The following is a 15,202-nucleotide window of genomic DNA, read 5'->3' on the forward strand; positions in this document are numbered from 1 at the left end:
CAACAGCTGCATCTTTGATTGGTCCATGGGAGATGTTTCTACTTAATGACCAACCATGGTCCAGCTGCATGGACGCTGAGAGTCAGGAGCTTTTGTTATTCATTCCATTCCATTCCTTTCTAGATTTCTGATGGATCTTTTTCTCTCTATTCTTTTTAGTATAGTTTTAGTATATCATTTTAATATAATATAATATCACTCTCGCTATTCTTTTTAGTATAGTTTTAGTATATCATTTTAATATAATATAATATCACAATATAATAAATCAGCCTTCTGAAACACGGAGTCAAGATTCTCATCTCTTCCCTCGTCCTGGGATCCTCAAACACAACCACAAGTGCCACCTCAGGGATTCCCTGGGCACCTCCAGGGATGGGCACTCCAACCCTCCCTGGGCAGTTCCAAGGCCTGAGCCCCCTTTCCATGGGGAAATTCCTGCTGTGCCCACCCTGAGCTGCCCTGGCCCAGCCTGAGGCCGTTCCCTCTGCTCCTGTCCCTGTTCCCTGGAGCACAGCCCGACCCTCCGGCTGTCCCCTCCTGGCAGGAGCTGTGCAGAGCCACAAGGGCCCCCTGAGCCTCCTGTGCTCCAGGCTGAGCCCCCCCAGCTCCCTCAGCCCCCAGGACTCATTCTCTGGACCCTTGTCACCCCAAGGGTGATGTCACAGCTGTCCCCTGGTGGTGCCTGTCCCTGGTCACCAGCCATTACCCTCCCTCCTCGTGTTTCAGGACCACAACTCCTGTCCAGAGCCAGCTCCAAGCCTCAGATAAGCAGCAGCAATTCCCTCTTGCACACAATTCACCTCAAGGCTGTTCTCCAGACCAAGGCTTTATCTCACAGATCCAAATTTACACACAAAACCACAGGGCTCCCCGGTTTGGGGGTGGAAATGGGAAAGCAAAGGAATCCTGCTCGGTTCTCAGGGAAAGGGCTCTGTGCCCAACAGCAGGGACAATGTCACCCTCAGAGGATGCTGTCACCTGTCCCCACAGGGGCAGGACATTGCACCAAACCCCTCCAGACAGGCACAAAGCAGCCAAGGGCCCTTCCCCTCCCAGCTGAGCCCACAGCTCCCACTGGCTCCCTTCAGAGCCCTCCCAGCAGGGACCAGGAGCACACCCGGGTCACACAGGGCAGGAAATGCCACCAGAACCTTCCACGTGAGGCTGAGCACTCATGAGTGGAGGAGAGCCCACATCTTTGTGCAGGAGAGCCCCACATCCAGGCCAGGAGTGATGGGGAAGCTGCCACGCCCCACTGAACAGACAATTCCCCATCCATGGAGCATTAAATAAATCAGAACAAGGTCTGCAGCCAAGAGGCTGCAATCCCTGGGCCACTGGGGAAATCAAGGCAAAAATAATTCCTTTTTTTTTTTTTTTTTTTTTTTTGGAAAAAAAAAAAAAAAAAAAAAAAATGGTTAGATGAAAACGACAACAGATGTGTTTTGTGGGCCCTGATTCCCAGGGCAGTGCTCTTGGAGCCACTGTGGGTCACCCTCTGCATGTCCCAGGGCACCCCTGGAGCCCACCTGGCTGAGCCTGGCAGCCCCAGCCCCTCGGAGCTCTGCATCCTCAGCTGCTGTGTGCAGGGAGCTGCTGCTGCCTGCAGCAAACGTGTTTGGTAACAAACACAGAGCCCAGCAGCATCCCCGGGCACAGCCTGGATCCAGGAGAGGAGAGGAGAGAGGAGAGAGGAGAGGAGAGGAGAGGAGAGGAGAGGAGAGGAGAGGAGAGGAGAGGAGAGGCACTCTGCCTGAGAGAGCCATCACCCTGCACTCCCTGCTGAAGCCATTTGCCATCCCAATTTTAGGTTTACACAGGCTGCTGTTGTGGTCTTTGTGAGGGTCTCCAGGACCAGGGAAGAGACAAATCTCAAAAAAGAAGTATATTGTCAGTGTTGCCGTTCCTAGGATCGTTTGGAAATTGTATGTATACAATGTATACAATTTCTATATTATATTATATTATATTATATTATATTATATTATATTATATTATATTATATTATATTATATTATGCTGTACTAAAACTACACTAAACTAAAGAGGAAGGATACATCAGAAGCCTTAACCAGAATTAACAATAAAAACTCATGACTCCTCAGAGCCTCCACACAGCTGGACCATGAGTGGCCATTAAATTCAAACAATTCACACGATTAATAAACAATCCCCAGACCACACCCCAAAGCAGCAAAACAGGGACAAGCTGAAGCTTCTCCTCCTCTCAGAAGAACCCTAGCAGAGGGATTTTCCAGAAACATCCAGTTTTGTGCTGTGGCAGGGGATGCTCTGCTGGCTCTGGCAGCTCTCAGCGAGCAGCACTCACCTGGGTTGCTCTTGGCGGTGCGCACGGGGGTGTAGTGGTTCTTGGAAGAGCTCCTGACTGGGGTGTTTTCTTTGGGGGAGGTATCTATGGCCGAGATTGTCTCTCTTTCACAGTGTCCGATTGGGATTGGTCCCTGCTGCCTTAGGATGTCGGCCAGAGCCCTGGGGAGACAGGGAAAAAAAAGGGGGGAAATGTATTTTAACACAGCTAGAATGCAGTGTTTCGGAATAGAATAGAACAGAATTCAGTATTTGTACTTGTGAATCCAAAGCAGCTGGGTTCATACCATAAACAGAGAAAAAAAGCAACATTAGCAGTAATAATAAAATTTAAAAATATGGCTTAAAAGCTCTGTTTCTTTCTGTGCATCTGCTGCAAGTATTTCCAGGCTTGCCTGGCTATTGTTTGGTGTCTCATCTGCTCTGTCTAATTCGCTTCAGCCCAGGGTTTTGGTACCTCTCCATCACCTCCCAGAGCAGACAAACTGCCCCGGCACACAGAGCCCTGCCTCCACCAGGAGCCACTGCTGGCCCCAGCCCTGGCACCTCCCAAAAGTGACACCAAAACCACCCTGCCCGAGCCAAACTCCCCTAAAACAGCCTCAGATCAGGATGCCCACATCCTGAAATCCCTGCTCAAACCCTAGCAGTGCTGGGAGTGGCTTCTAAAGGAGAACCACGAGCCAGAAACATGGATTAACCAACTTGCAGGGGTTGGTGTCAGCAGAGCTCTGAGCCTGCCTTGAGCTCTGTGCTCAGCAGGGATTGCTTTAATGGCTGAGTTCTCCCTGCCATTCCCAGGGAAAAGCAGTCTCACCCAGTCCAGCTGCAGCAATGCTTTCCCCTTGGATACTCCAAGATCTTTTTTCCCCCTCTGTGAACATCATGGACACGTGAAGCGCAGTGCCCTGATTTTCCTTCTCTGCTGGGCCTTAGGAAAAGCAGGAAGGGGGTGGCTTGTGAGGGCTGTAAGGCACACAAGCCATTTCAGCGGCACTTGAAAGCTGATGGAGATGGAAAATCCCTTTTCTCCTGGCAAGGGGAACACATCTGGAGCCACCTGGGGTCCCAGGGAAGGTGTCAGGAGGAGACATCCCCTCACTGCACATTAATGAGAGGGATGCTGGCATTGCTCACATCCACTGGCATCCCATAAATGCCACATTTCTGAGCTTTCATATGAGAAATAGTTTGGGCCCTGGGTCTGTTCCATTTTCCAAATCATTTCCTCTCCAGACTCCTGTCCCTGTGCATAATGGATTGCAATACTAATGTGCTCCACACAAGGAACTCTTGGAGGATCTCAGAGGCTCCTGAGCAGGATCACATTAGTTCAGCACCAGCCTGTACAAAATAAAGATATTTTTACCCTTTTTTTGATTATTTCTTGGCTGCAAAAATAGCAGATCTGAAGGCTGTAACCAGCCAGGGGATATCTGTGTGTGCACACAGGCTGATCCTCGTGGGGTGGAGGGATTGTTGTGTGCAAGGACAGGAGAGCACAGACTGGGCCAGGGCAAGGAGGCAGCCACGAGAGAGGGGTGCTGAGCCTTGGCCAGGCCAGGACTCCTTCTGTCTGCTCCTGGGGAAAGGAGGAGCTGGTGCCTGGGGAGGAAATTGTGTTGGGGAGTGGGAACTGGTGTTGGGTGAGTGGGAACTGGTGTTTGGTGAATGGGAACTGGTGTTTGGGGAGTAGGAACTGGTGTTTGGGGAGTGGGAACTGGTGTTGGGGAGTGGGAACTGGTGTTTGGGGAGTAGGAACTGGTGTTTGGGGAGTGGGAACTGGTGTTGGGTGAGTAGGAACTGGTGTTGGGTGAGTGGGAACTGGTGTTTGGGGAGTGGGAACTGGTGTTTGGGGAGTGGGAACTGGTGTTGGGTGAGTGGGAACTGGTTTTTTGTTAGAAACTGGTGTTTGGGGAGGAACTGGTTGGTGAGTGAGAATTTGTGATTGGGGAGTGGGAACTGGTATTGAGGAACTGGTTTTTAGTGAAGAACTGGTATTTGGTGAGGAATTGGTAATGAGGAACTGGTGTTTGGTGAGGAACTGCTGTTTGGGGAGTGGGGACTCGTGTTTGGTGAGGAACTGGTGTTTGGTGTTGCCCCAAAGCTCCTGGATTCCTTCCCCCCGCCTGGCACAGAGCTCCCCACCATGCCCAGCCATGCCTGAGGTGTCCCTAACTGCTTCCCAACCTCCAGGACACTTCTGGCCCTTTGTCCCCTTGCCCGAGGTCACGGAGAACAAGAGTGGCAGAGCAGGCACTCGAGGCTGCTCCTGAGGCTCCTGCCCTGAGTGACAGCACAGGAGGAGGGGGCTCATTCACCCCAGCAATCCTGGTGGCTTCTCCAGGCCAGGGGCTCCCAAGTGGGAAATGGTGTTTGGGGAGTGGGAACTGGTTTTTAGTGAAGAACTGGTATTTGGTGAGGAATTGGTAATGAGGAACTGGTGTTTGGTGAGGAACTGCTGTTTGGGGAGTGGGGACTCGTGTTTGGTGAGGAACTGGTGTTTGGTGAGGAAGTGGTTTTTAGTGAGGAACTGGGTTCTAGTGAGGAACTCGTGTTTGGTGAGGAACTGGTGTTTGGTGTTGCCCCAAAGCTCCTGGATTCCTTCCCCCCGCCTGGCACAGAGCTCCCCACCATGCCCAGCCATGCCTGAGGTGTCCCTAACTGCTTCCCAACCTCCAGGACACTTCTGGCCCTTTGTCCCCTTGCCCAAGGTCACGGAGAACAAGAGTGGCAGAGCAGGCACTCGAGGCTGCTCCTGAGGCTCCTGCCCTGAGTGACAGCACAGGAGGAGGGGGCTCATTCACCCCAGCAATCCTGGTGGCTTCTCCAGGCCAGGGGCTCCCCACTGCACCCCACGCAGCTGCCTGGGGAGGATGGGGATGCCAAGGAGCTCTGCCTGTGTGGCACCACCCCACAGAGCCAGTGGAGCCAGCCCGTGTGTCACGGGCAGCAGGCTGGCAGACCCGAGCCCTCAGCAGGGATCCCCGAGGTGTATTAAGCACCAGATGACCCTTTGATGGCACCTGCAGCACAGGAACACTGAGGGCCGTTTTTCAATCCCACACCTTGCATTAGCTCTGTTATTTACTGGCCCACAGTGGCCTGGGCTCGTTCGGAACACTCGTCCACAACTCTGCGAGTGCCCAGAGCACAATCACTCAGGGAACAGGGGAGAACACCAGAGCAGGCTGGAGAACTCCAGAACAGCTCATTCCAGGTGTCCCAAGGGTGGGCTGGGCACGCAGGGGGAGCTGCAGGGGCTGGGGCTGTGGAAATGGGACGGAACAAAGCAGCAAGCCCAGCTTGGATGGAGCTGGTTCGTTCCGTGCCAATTCAATCACGGTGCTGTGTGGCATCCAGAGTGTTTCCACAAAGCCCTGAGGGGCTGGAGGGTCAGTCCCACTTGAAAGAGGCAGATTTGTTGGTGACAGTGCCTTGGGTCCAGCTGGCTCACTGCCCACTGCAAAGCTCCAGGAGAACAGACTCCCTGGAATATCTGGGCCCTGTGTGTGCAGCCACCTGGGTACAATTAGCGCCACTGATGTCACCAGCCCCCTAATCACCTGCACAAGGATATGAGACACTCCAGGAACCTTCCTGTGACGACACAGCTGTTATCTGAGCAGCACAAGCCTGGCTGCCGGAGCGTGGCACTGATAAGGATTTGTGACACCTCTCCCTCACGTCACCGCTGTGCCGAGGCTCCGTGCCACCCAGAGCAGCCCCAGGCCAGCTGGGACACTGCTCCAGGGGGCTGCACGGCCCTGGGGGAGGGAAACCCACGTTTCTGGACAGCCCAGGCCAGGTCCTGCTCCCTGGGATGGCTCTCGTGGTGCTCAGGACAAATTTGAACACCGGGGTTCAACAATTTTCAGAAGGAAAAATCAAAAGGATTTGGTGTAAATCCAAAGGAATCAAGGGGGTGGATGGAAGCAGTGGGGCAGCAAGGCTGGGCATCAGCTGGGGCCTGGTGCTGGAAATGACAGACTTTGGTCCCAAAATGTGTCTTGGTAGTCAGGGAGAAGGCGAAGCTGCAGGGTTGGGAGGGACCAGCTCACTGCAGCTCACCCTGCCCCTGTAACCCAGCCCAGAACCCAGATCTGCTCCCCGAATTTCCCACGAGGACTGCTGTCCTCCCCACAGCCTTCTTGGGAAAGCACTGTCCCACTTTCCCCATGCCCACAGCTCCCAACACCAATTCACAGTGTGAGTGGGGACACGGGTGTCCCTTCTGCTGGAGGCCAGGGGTGCTCTGGTGACAGCTCCAGCAGGCTGGGAGCGAAATGAGGTTGGGCTGAGGGGTCTGGGTGGGAAATGCACAGGGAGGAGCTGCCTGTTCCCAGCAGTGCAGGGGGTGCAGCTCAAAACTTCACTGATTCACCCCCTGAAAATCCCCTCTGGTGCAGACCTTAACCACAGAGTGCTAGCAAACAGAACTGCCTGCTCCCAGCCCCTGTGAATTCGGGGAGGAATGGAAGGAGAGTGACCCAATGGGTCTGGCAGAGCACAGTGAGGAGAGCAGTGCCTGGCTGAGCTGCAGCTGCTGAAAGCAGAGCAGGGATGGAGCTGGTGGCAGCACTCCAATGCCTTCAGCACAGCCAGGTTTTCACTACAAAAACAGCCAGGTTAAAGACTCCCCTATGCTCTGTTACTAACTGGGAAAGAAAGAGGCAGTTATTCCAGGAGATGGATTTATCCAGCCTGGAGCCAGCTCACCTGGAAGGGACAGCTCCCTCTGAGGGACAGCACTTCGGTCACAGCCACTGTCACAGAGAGCAGCCATGCATTATTCATGGCCTGCCTGCTGTCCCCACACCTGCTCTGTGTCCTGGGAAGCTCCAGACACTGACCACACCTGGGGCTGGCCACTCCTGGGGCATTCCCACACTCCAGGGACTGCCAGCTGGGTCCTGCATGCCCAGGGCTGGTCAGTCTTGGGGCATTCCCACATTCCAGGTGCTTCCAGCCGGGTCCTGCATGCCCAGGGCTGGCCAGTTCTAAAGCATTCCCACATCCCAGGGGCTGCCAGCTGGGTCCTGTGTGCCCAAGGCTGGCCATTCCTGAAGCATTCCCACATTCCAGGGGCTGCCTGTTGGGTCCTGCATGCCCAGGGCTGGCCAGTTCTAAAGCATTCCCACATCCCAGGGGCTGCCAGCTGGGTTCTGCATGCCCAGGGCACACAGGAAAAGTCAGATGTCTCCTGAGAAATCTTAATACCAAACACAATTTGGAAAACTCCTGGAATTTAATCCAGCTCTAAAGACAATCACTTCACACAGCTGACAGCAATGTCCAAACTGAATAATCTCTGGCTGTTGCTGTGGTGTGGGCAAGGAGCTGCCAGCAGTGACTGAGCCCAAAACGGGTGACACCAGTTCCTCTGGACACAGCGAGCCTGAGGAGAACAAAACTGTTACGTAAAGATTTGGACATTAAAAGCTTAAAATGAACCTTTCCAAGGGGTGTTTCTCTGCAGAGAGATGTCACCCTGAGCACAAAGTGTCCTCAGCAGGGGCAGGACCTGTGTCTGAGCCGTGGCCAGGCTGCTGGGCACAGTGAGTGGCAGAAGGTTGGTACCCCCAGGTGCCACGAGGCTCAGGGTGGCTGCAGGAGGGAGCAGACCCTGTGACCCACCCAGCTCCAGCCCCTTCTCTTCCCAGAGATGCACCCAGGAGAGGCACCAGGGCTGCTGGGGAGAGCGGGGAGCTGTGCAGGACAGGGACCGAGCACACGGAAAGGAGAGGGAATAAAACCAGCAGGTGTGGCTGGGGTGTGAAAGGTGTGAAAGTATCCCTGGAAGGGAATGAAAGGCTGTGGGAATGGTGCTCTGCTGGCCCAGCTCTTTGTCCTGCCCTGTTTGTGCTGTGCATGCCCAGGCACAGTGACAGAGGCCAGTGCTCACACAGCTGCAGCTGGGGAAGGGTCGAGCACAGAGGGTCTGGTTTCACACCAAATCCTCTGCTCTGAGCACCTGAGGGGCTTTGAACTCACTGGAAAAAGCTGAGCTTCCTCTGAAGAGCCCTCACAACAAAGGAGGTTGTGGCGAGAGCACAGCCCAGCATTTATTGTGAAGAATTCTGTGTTTATCCACCTGGGGAAGGAGATATCTGAGCCCTCCAAGCAGTGCAGAGCACTCAGATCTGAGGAAGCACAGCCAGCCCATGTGAGGGGGGGCAAAGGCAAGCAGCACATGCCCTGGCCTCATCTTCCCCACAAAGTTCAGATCTTATGTGAAACAGAAATTTTAAAAGGCATCTGATCTCCAAAGGCACAGAGATCAACTGCTACTTAAGGATATCAGAGATTACAAAACTAAAAGGAAGAGAAGTTCAGAGCTGCACTGGATTCCCTCGACACCTCATGATGGAGCTGGACTAACAGAAAAAGTTAATTAGCAAGCAGGAAAATGCCAAATAAATGGGAATTAGAGACACTGAGATGATATGGTGGAGGCAGCACGGTTTCTGAGCCTGGCCTCTCTCGTAATGGGAGAAGTTGAAAAGGAAAGGAGAAGCCCAGAAGCATCCAGAGGATGTTGGTGGCCAGGCAGCCTCTGCTCCCACAGAGTCAATCTCTTCATAAAATAGACTCAGAGAGGAAAACACAGCAAAAACCCAATTATCAAACTGCAAACCACAACCAGAGCTCCAGACTGGAGCTTTCTCATGGAAGTGAAGCAAAAGGAGAAATGTTTTGTACAGGTACAGGCACACAGAGACACACCTGGCCTGGATTTGGGTCTGCATCTGGACAATTCCCTGCAAAAGGACAAGATCCAGGTGCTCTCCCAGCTTAGGAGTTACCCCAAATCCAGCCAGGGCTGGTTTGAAACAGAACTAGTCCTGAGGAGCTCCTCTGAGGTCACAAGTGAAGGTGTCCCTGCCCATGGCAGGGGGTGGAATGAGATGATCTTTAAGGGTCCTTCCAACTCCATCCATTCTGTGATTTTATGGCTGCGCCTTTTTTGGTTTTTCTTGCTTCAGTCTGACCTGTATTCTGTGCCTGTGAGAGGGACAGGGCACTTCAGAGGAGACACTCAGAAACCACCAGGACTGAACAACTCAAAGCAGGGCAAAGAGCAGCTGAAAGGCACCCGAGTGAGTCGGAGCAGAGTGAAAAAAAGGCAGAGCATAAAAACACTTCAGTGGAAAGAGACTGAAAGCAGGAACAGCATCCAAGAAAGAAAACCTCCTGCAGAGTCCCTGTGGCCAGGAGTGTTCACAGCACTCCCTCCCTGCCCTGGGGACCAGGGGGTTTGATCCTCTGGCTCCAGCAGCACAGAGCAGAGCTGAAGGAGCTGCCTGTGATCCCTGTCTCAAACACCAGGGCTGCAGAGAGGCACTGCTCATAACCTTCACACCTGAAAGCAGCTCCCTCCAGCAACCCCTCAGCAAGCACAGGGCCCCGAGCCGCGGGGGATGCAGCCTGCAGGAACACAAACCCTGCTGCATTTCACACAGACCAGCAGCTCCTTGGATCTGTGAGCAGACAGATCCGTTGCCTCCGGTTCCTGCTGGAATTCAGAGCCACGGAGCAGAAACAAGGAGTGGATCAATTAAACTCTGGTCTCTACATGGGCAAAGGATGTTGGTTTACAAAGGCTGGCAGTGATCACTCACAGAGCAGGAGGTGCAGAGGCTGAAGAGAAGAGCAGCACAGATATCTTCCCTCTTTGCAGCAACCCAGATGCTGTGGGAGGAGGGGGAAGTGAAGCACAGCACAGAGCCTGTTTCCCTTCTCCCTTTCCCACCCCTCAGCCACGCTCCATGCGAGGCCAGATAAGGCCTTTTAGCACACACAGCTGGTTTGCTGGGAAAAAAATCCCTGTGCTGCTTCCCAGGAGAGCAGCTGGGCTCCCACCAGTGCCCCAGGGCCAGCTCTGCCACTGTGTCCCTCTGCCCTCAGCTGACCAGCGGGATGCACTCGGGATATTTCAGTCCAGGTCCCAATCTGTGCACTCCCAGCTCAGCAGAGTGCAGTGGCTGCTGCTGAGGCTAAGCAGGGGTCGTGGAGCAGTGCTACATCTGTGAATTATTTGTGTTCTGTAGCGTGGGGATGCGGGGTCACAGAATGAGAACATTCTGTGTCACCCCTTCTTGCTGCAGAAAATCTCACCCAGCTTTGGAAAGAACCAGCTGATATTCCCTGCTCAGAGATCCCTTAACTCATCCCCAGACTGAGAGTAAAGCAAATACTTCTTAAATTTCACTTAAGAAATGCTCAAGAGAAGAAAACAACGCTGGCAATGAGACAAAAACAAACCATCCTCACCAATGCATGAGACAGCATCAGCACTGCTGGGTGTAATTCTCAGAAACCAGCCCCAGCTTCTACCTGGAGCCCAGCAAAGTTCTGGCTGTGTAGCCCCCAAAGCAATAGGCAGGTCTATACAGCCAGGCTCAAAGATCCTATAATTGCCAAAAAAAAGAAAAAAAAATCATTTCCATTGAAAGCACTACAAGCGTTTCTGTACAATAGGAATATTTTAGCTCCTGGTTTTCAAAGTGCTTCCACTTAACTGCTGTTAGAAACGCCTGTCTCAGTGGTTGTGAGCCCAGAATCTCAGCAGTGTCTTGCTTTAAAGGGACGTGGCAGTGCCTGGAAACTGGAGCTGATTCCAGCTCGGAGCTGCACATGCACAGCCAGCCCTTCCTTCCACAGCACACCGACAGCTCTCAAGGTATTTGTAAACCCTCCTTCCACCAAAAGACATTTTATGAGCCCTGCCTCCCTCAAAATGTTCTCTGTAAGCAAGTTCATGAGGATTTTCTGTAAAAGCTGGACGAGGAATGGGCAGAGGGATGATATTCACACACGGCACTGCTCGGCGAGCATTTACGAGGAGGTAAAATTTACAGTGTGATGCTGCTGGTGGGGAGGTGCAGGGAACTTCTGATTGATCTTTTGATCTTCCCTGCCAGTGGGATACGAGCCCAAGAGGCTTCTTCCAGCCCCCTGTAGCGAGTTGTGCTCATGCTGCTCTCTCCTCCTCCCAGAGGATGCACACTGAGGTTTAACGCACTCGCCATCGCTACAGAGAATTATTCCGGATGTCACACTTCACTCCAGCTGACACGACCTCAAACAGACAGAAATATCTGACCCCAACCTGCTTTCCTCCTTCCCTGTTCCTCCCCAGCAGCTGTCAGAGACAAAGACAAACCATTCCTCTCCTCGAATTTACATTCTGCTTAGAGCACCCCGAGCATTCAGCCCAATGCAGGAGATGCACTTCAAAATATTTAAACCCTCGTGTGATGTTGATCAAGTTCAGGTAACTCAGCTCTGAAAGGTATAATCTTTTACCAGCTACCATATTATAGAAGTCAATCAACTCCTTAAAATGCTCTGGAAGTCAAGCTTCCCTAGCACTCAATCTGCCATTCATACTTCTACACACAGGTGAATCATTTCACCAGAACTTATCTAAATAAAGCAAAGCAAGCATCAAAGAAATGAAAACATCAGGAAGAATCCAGACAAGTCTGGCAACACTGGCTCTGATTTCCAAGGGTGAAGGATCCAACCCTGCAGCAGGCTGGAGCTGGAGCAGAAGTAACATATGGACATCCAACCCAGATTTCCAAATTTAGTGTGAAGATAAGGCCCAGGCAAAGTTGCCTTGAAGCCAGAAGAGCTGGGCAGCTGGGGAACCATCCCTTCATTAACAAAGGACTTAAAAGAGATCATTTTCTGGCTAAGCCACTTGCAGGACCCTTGCCTCTACGCAGTTGTGTGTAGTTTTTAACACTGTGGAGAAATATTCTTGCAGGGACCAGAGGCAGGTGGGATTTGGAATGGAGTATGTGGGCCAGACCCTCAGCAAATGTAAACCAGCCTCGCTGTTTGTCCTCACTGCAAGGAGGAGTCTAAATAAAAAACATCTTCCCAAATAAATAAAAACTGCGTCACTCATCTCATTTTCCTCCTAAAACACTAATATTTCTCCCCTCAATCTCTGTTGATTGCAGCTGAAGTTCAGCCTTAAAAGCACGGTCAATGATTTCAAGAGTTCTGATTAAAAATCTTCATTAAAATAATTTCAGGAGGCATTATCTGCTAGAGTTAAGGTCTTTCCCCCTGATGCTCACCACTGCTCTTCTAAAGAAGCCTCTCACCAATTTTTATGTTCAGACAAGGGGAGCTCTCGCATTCGCGGCACGCAAGCAGCTCTCATCATTTGGAGGGACTTTTTCCTCATAAAATAAATATGAACCGAGAGAGAACACGCATTTGTCCAGAAGGAGGATTGCTACAGACGCCCGAGCTTTTGCTTTGAAGCAGGATTTCGTGTGCCACGCCGAGCGCTCCCGTCCTCACAGCAACGCCGCTGCCGAGGGAGCAGCGAGCCCGCAGGGACAGGCACGGGCTGCTCGCCCCTGGAGAGGCACCGAACGAAGGAAGAGGGGAAAGGGCAGAGCTCTGCCACCAGCAGCGAGTCCCCACACACCCCTGCAGCCCCCGCGGAAGGAACCACCCCGGGGGTCCCGATCCATCCCATCCGCACTTCCCAAACTTTCCCGGGCAGGACAGGGCAGGGCAGGGACAGGGATGGGGCAGGACAGGACAGGGCTAGGACAGGGACAGGGACAGGGACAGGGACAGGGACAGGGCAGGGATAGGACAGGGACAGGGCAGGACAGGGACATGGACAGGGACATGGACAGGGACAGGGACAGGACAGGACCCGCGGGGTTCAAGCAGCTCTGCTGCCCCTGGGGGGTGCGGGGGGAGCTCTGAGGAGGCTTGGGGGGAGATTCGAGGGTCTGGGGGCTGCTGAGGATCCCGGGTGCAGGGAGGGAGTGCCAGGGGCAGGAGGGGCATGCCTGGGGGCAGGAGGGGCATGCCTGGGGGCAAGAGGGGAGTGCCGGGGGCAGGAGGGGAGTGCCAGGAGCAGGAGGGGAGTGCTAGGGGCAGGAGGGATGTGGGGGGAGTCCCGGGGAAAGGAGGAGGGTGCAGGGTGCAGGGGAGTCAAGCCGGGATGTTGGGGGACACTCCGGGGGGCGGGAGGGGACTGTCGGGGTGCAGGAGAACAGGCGGGGCTCCGAGGGGGGAAAGGGGGTGCCGGGGTGCAGAGGGAGGCTCTGGGGGGTAAGAAGGGGTGCCGGGATGCCGAGAGGAAAGGGCGACGTTCTGGGATGTAGAGGAGGGTGCCGGGGGCAGGAGGGGGTGCCGGGGTGCCGGGGGAGGATACGCGTGGAGCTCCGGGACGGACGCTGGGCGGAGCGGGGCAGCGCGGAGCTGTCCGGGAACAGCCTGGGAATTATCCGGGAATTACCCGGGAGCTGTGTAGGAACAGCCCGAGAATTATCCGGGAGCTGTCCGGGAATAGCCCGGGAATTATCCGGGAGCTGTCCGGGAATAGCCCGGGAGCTGTCCGGGAGCTGTGCGGGAGCTGTCCGGGAATTATCCGGGAATTATCCCGGAGCTGTCCCGGAGCTGTCCGCGGAGCCGGTGCTGAAGGCGCGGGGAGCAGAGCACAAACGCGGCCGCGGGAGAAGAGCCACGGGGCAGCCGGACAGGCGCCGGGGTGGGCAGTGGGATGGACACAGGGGTCCGGGTGGCCCTGGTCGGACCGTGGGAAGGAGGAACTCTTGGGCAGAGGATGGAAAGGGAAAACCCTTTGGTGGATGGTGCAAAGAGGGAAGCCTTGGACAGCCCTCGCAAAGGGGGAAACCCTTGGATAAATGACTCAAGGGGAGACCTCTCGAAGCGGCAGCACAATGGGAAATCGTTTGGAAAGGTGGCACAGCCGTCGGAGAGCCGCGGCACTGGGAAAGGAAACCCTTGGAAGGGTTGGCAGGGGAAACTCATGGAGAGCCAGAGCAAAGCATAGAGAACCGAGTGGGTGCTTCACAGGGAGACTCCTTGGGCAGAGAGTGCAGCAGGAGAACCCCTGGACAGCGGTGTAAAAACGGAGCCCTTGGGTAGCAAGTCCAAAGGGGGAATCCCTGGAGGAGCCATACAACAGGAAACTCTTGGACAGGCTGCACAGCTGGGAACCCTTGGCTGGACACTCAAAAGGAGGCCCCTTGGTTGGGCACTCAAAAGGAGGACCCTTGGTTGGGCAGCACACTGAGAAACCCTGAGCACACTCTGCCAAGGGGGAGCTCGGTGAGGGCGAGCAGGGGAAGGAGCTCACCTGTGAATGTTCATCTCCCGGGGCGGGCGCCGCGCCTTGTCGTAGGCCACCTTGGCAAAGACGCCGGCGATGAGCACGAAGGCGATGGCCCCGCACGAGATGTAGACGGTGGCGTTGGTGCTGTCCTTGTCCGGGTCGTACTTGTTGGCGTCCCCGTCGCCTCCGTCGCTGCCGTCGGCGGGCAGGGCGCCGCTGGCCGTGGTGGGGTGGGCCCACTCGGGGCTCTTGTAGTTGCGGCACAGGCTCTGGTTGAGCTTCTCGGCGCGCTTGTTGCAGCAGAAGCGGTAGAAGCAGGTGCCGCAGCAGTAGCGGAAGCCCGTCAGGCTGTTGTTGCACTCGAACTCCTTGTCCCACTGCCCGCTCACGTCGTAGTACCCCCAGCACGTTTCGTGCGCCGGGGCCGAGCCCCCGCCGCCGCCCCCGCCTCCGGGGGCTGCCTTGCCGCCCCCCGCGCCCTTGCCGCGCCCGGGCAGCGCCGTGGGGGCGGCGGCCCCCGGGCCCGCCAGCGTCTGGTTCAGGAGCTCCTTGCCCGGTTTGGGGGTCCGCCGCGGCGCCGCCGCCCCCTGGGTCCGGTTGCCCTTGGCGCGGGGGGGCCCGGCCGCCTGCGCGGGCAGCAGCAGCAGCAGGGCCAGGAGCTGCAGGGAGAGCAGGAGCAGCGGCAGCAGCAGGTGCCGCGGCCCCATGGCGAGGGGCGAGGCGGGGGCGCGGCGCGGGGGGCGCGGCGGG

The 15,202-nt window shown here is 55.0% G+C and overlaps 1 protein-coding gene across 1 annotated transcript in view; it reads right to left on the reverse strand.

Moving 5' to 3' along the window:
• LOC121354184 (protein shisa-6-like) overlaps nucleotides 1–15,159 on the reverse strand; it is a 30,972-nt gene extending 15,813 nt beyond the window's left edge. The window contains exons 1-2 of the mRNA XM_041468611.1: nucleotides 14,477–15,159; nucleotides 2,333–2,493 (exon numbers count right to left, since the gene is read on the reverse strand). Of these exons, the coding sequence (XP_041324545.1) occupies nucleotides 2,333–2,493; nucleotides 14,477–15,159 (844 nt within the window). The remainder of the gene's footprint in view (nucleotides 1–2,332; nucleotides 2,494–14,476) is intronic.
• Nucleotides 15,160–15,202: the final 43 nt, after the last annotated feature.

This window comes from Pyrgilauda ruficollis, unplaced genomic scaffold, assembly GCF_017590135.1.
Source record: "Pyrgilauda ruficollis isolate IOZ18807 unplaced genomic scaffold, ASM1759013v1 scaffold221, whole genome shotgun sequence".
Taxonomy (NCBI): domain Eukaryota; kingdom Metazoa; phylum Chordata; class Aves; order Passeriformes; family Passeridae; genus Pyrgilauda; species Pyrgilauda ruficollis.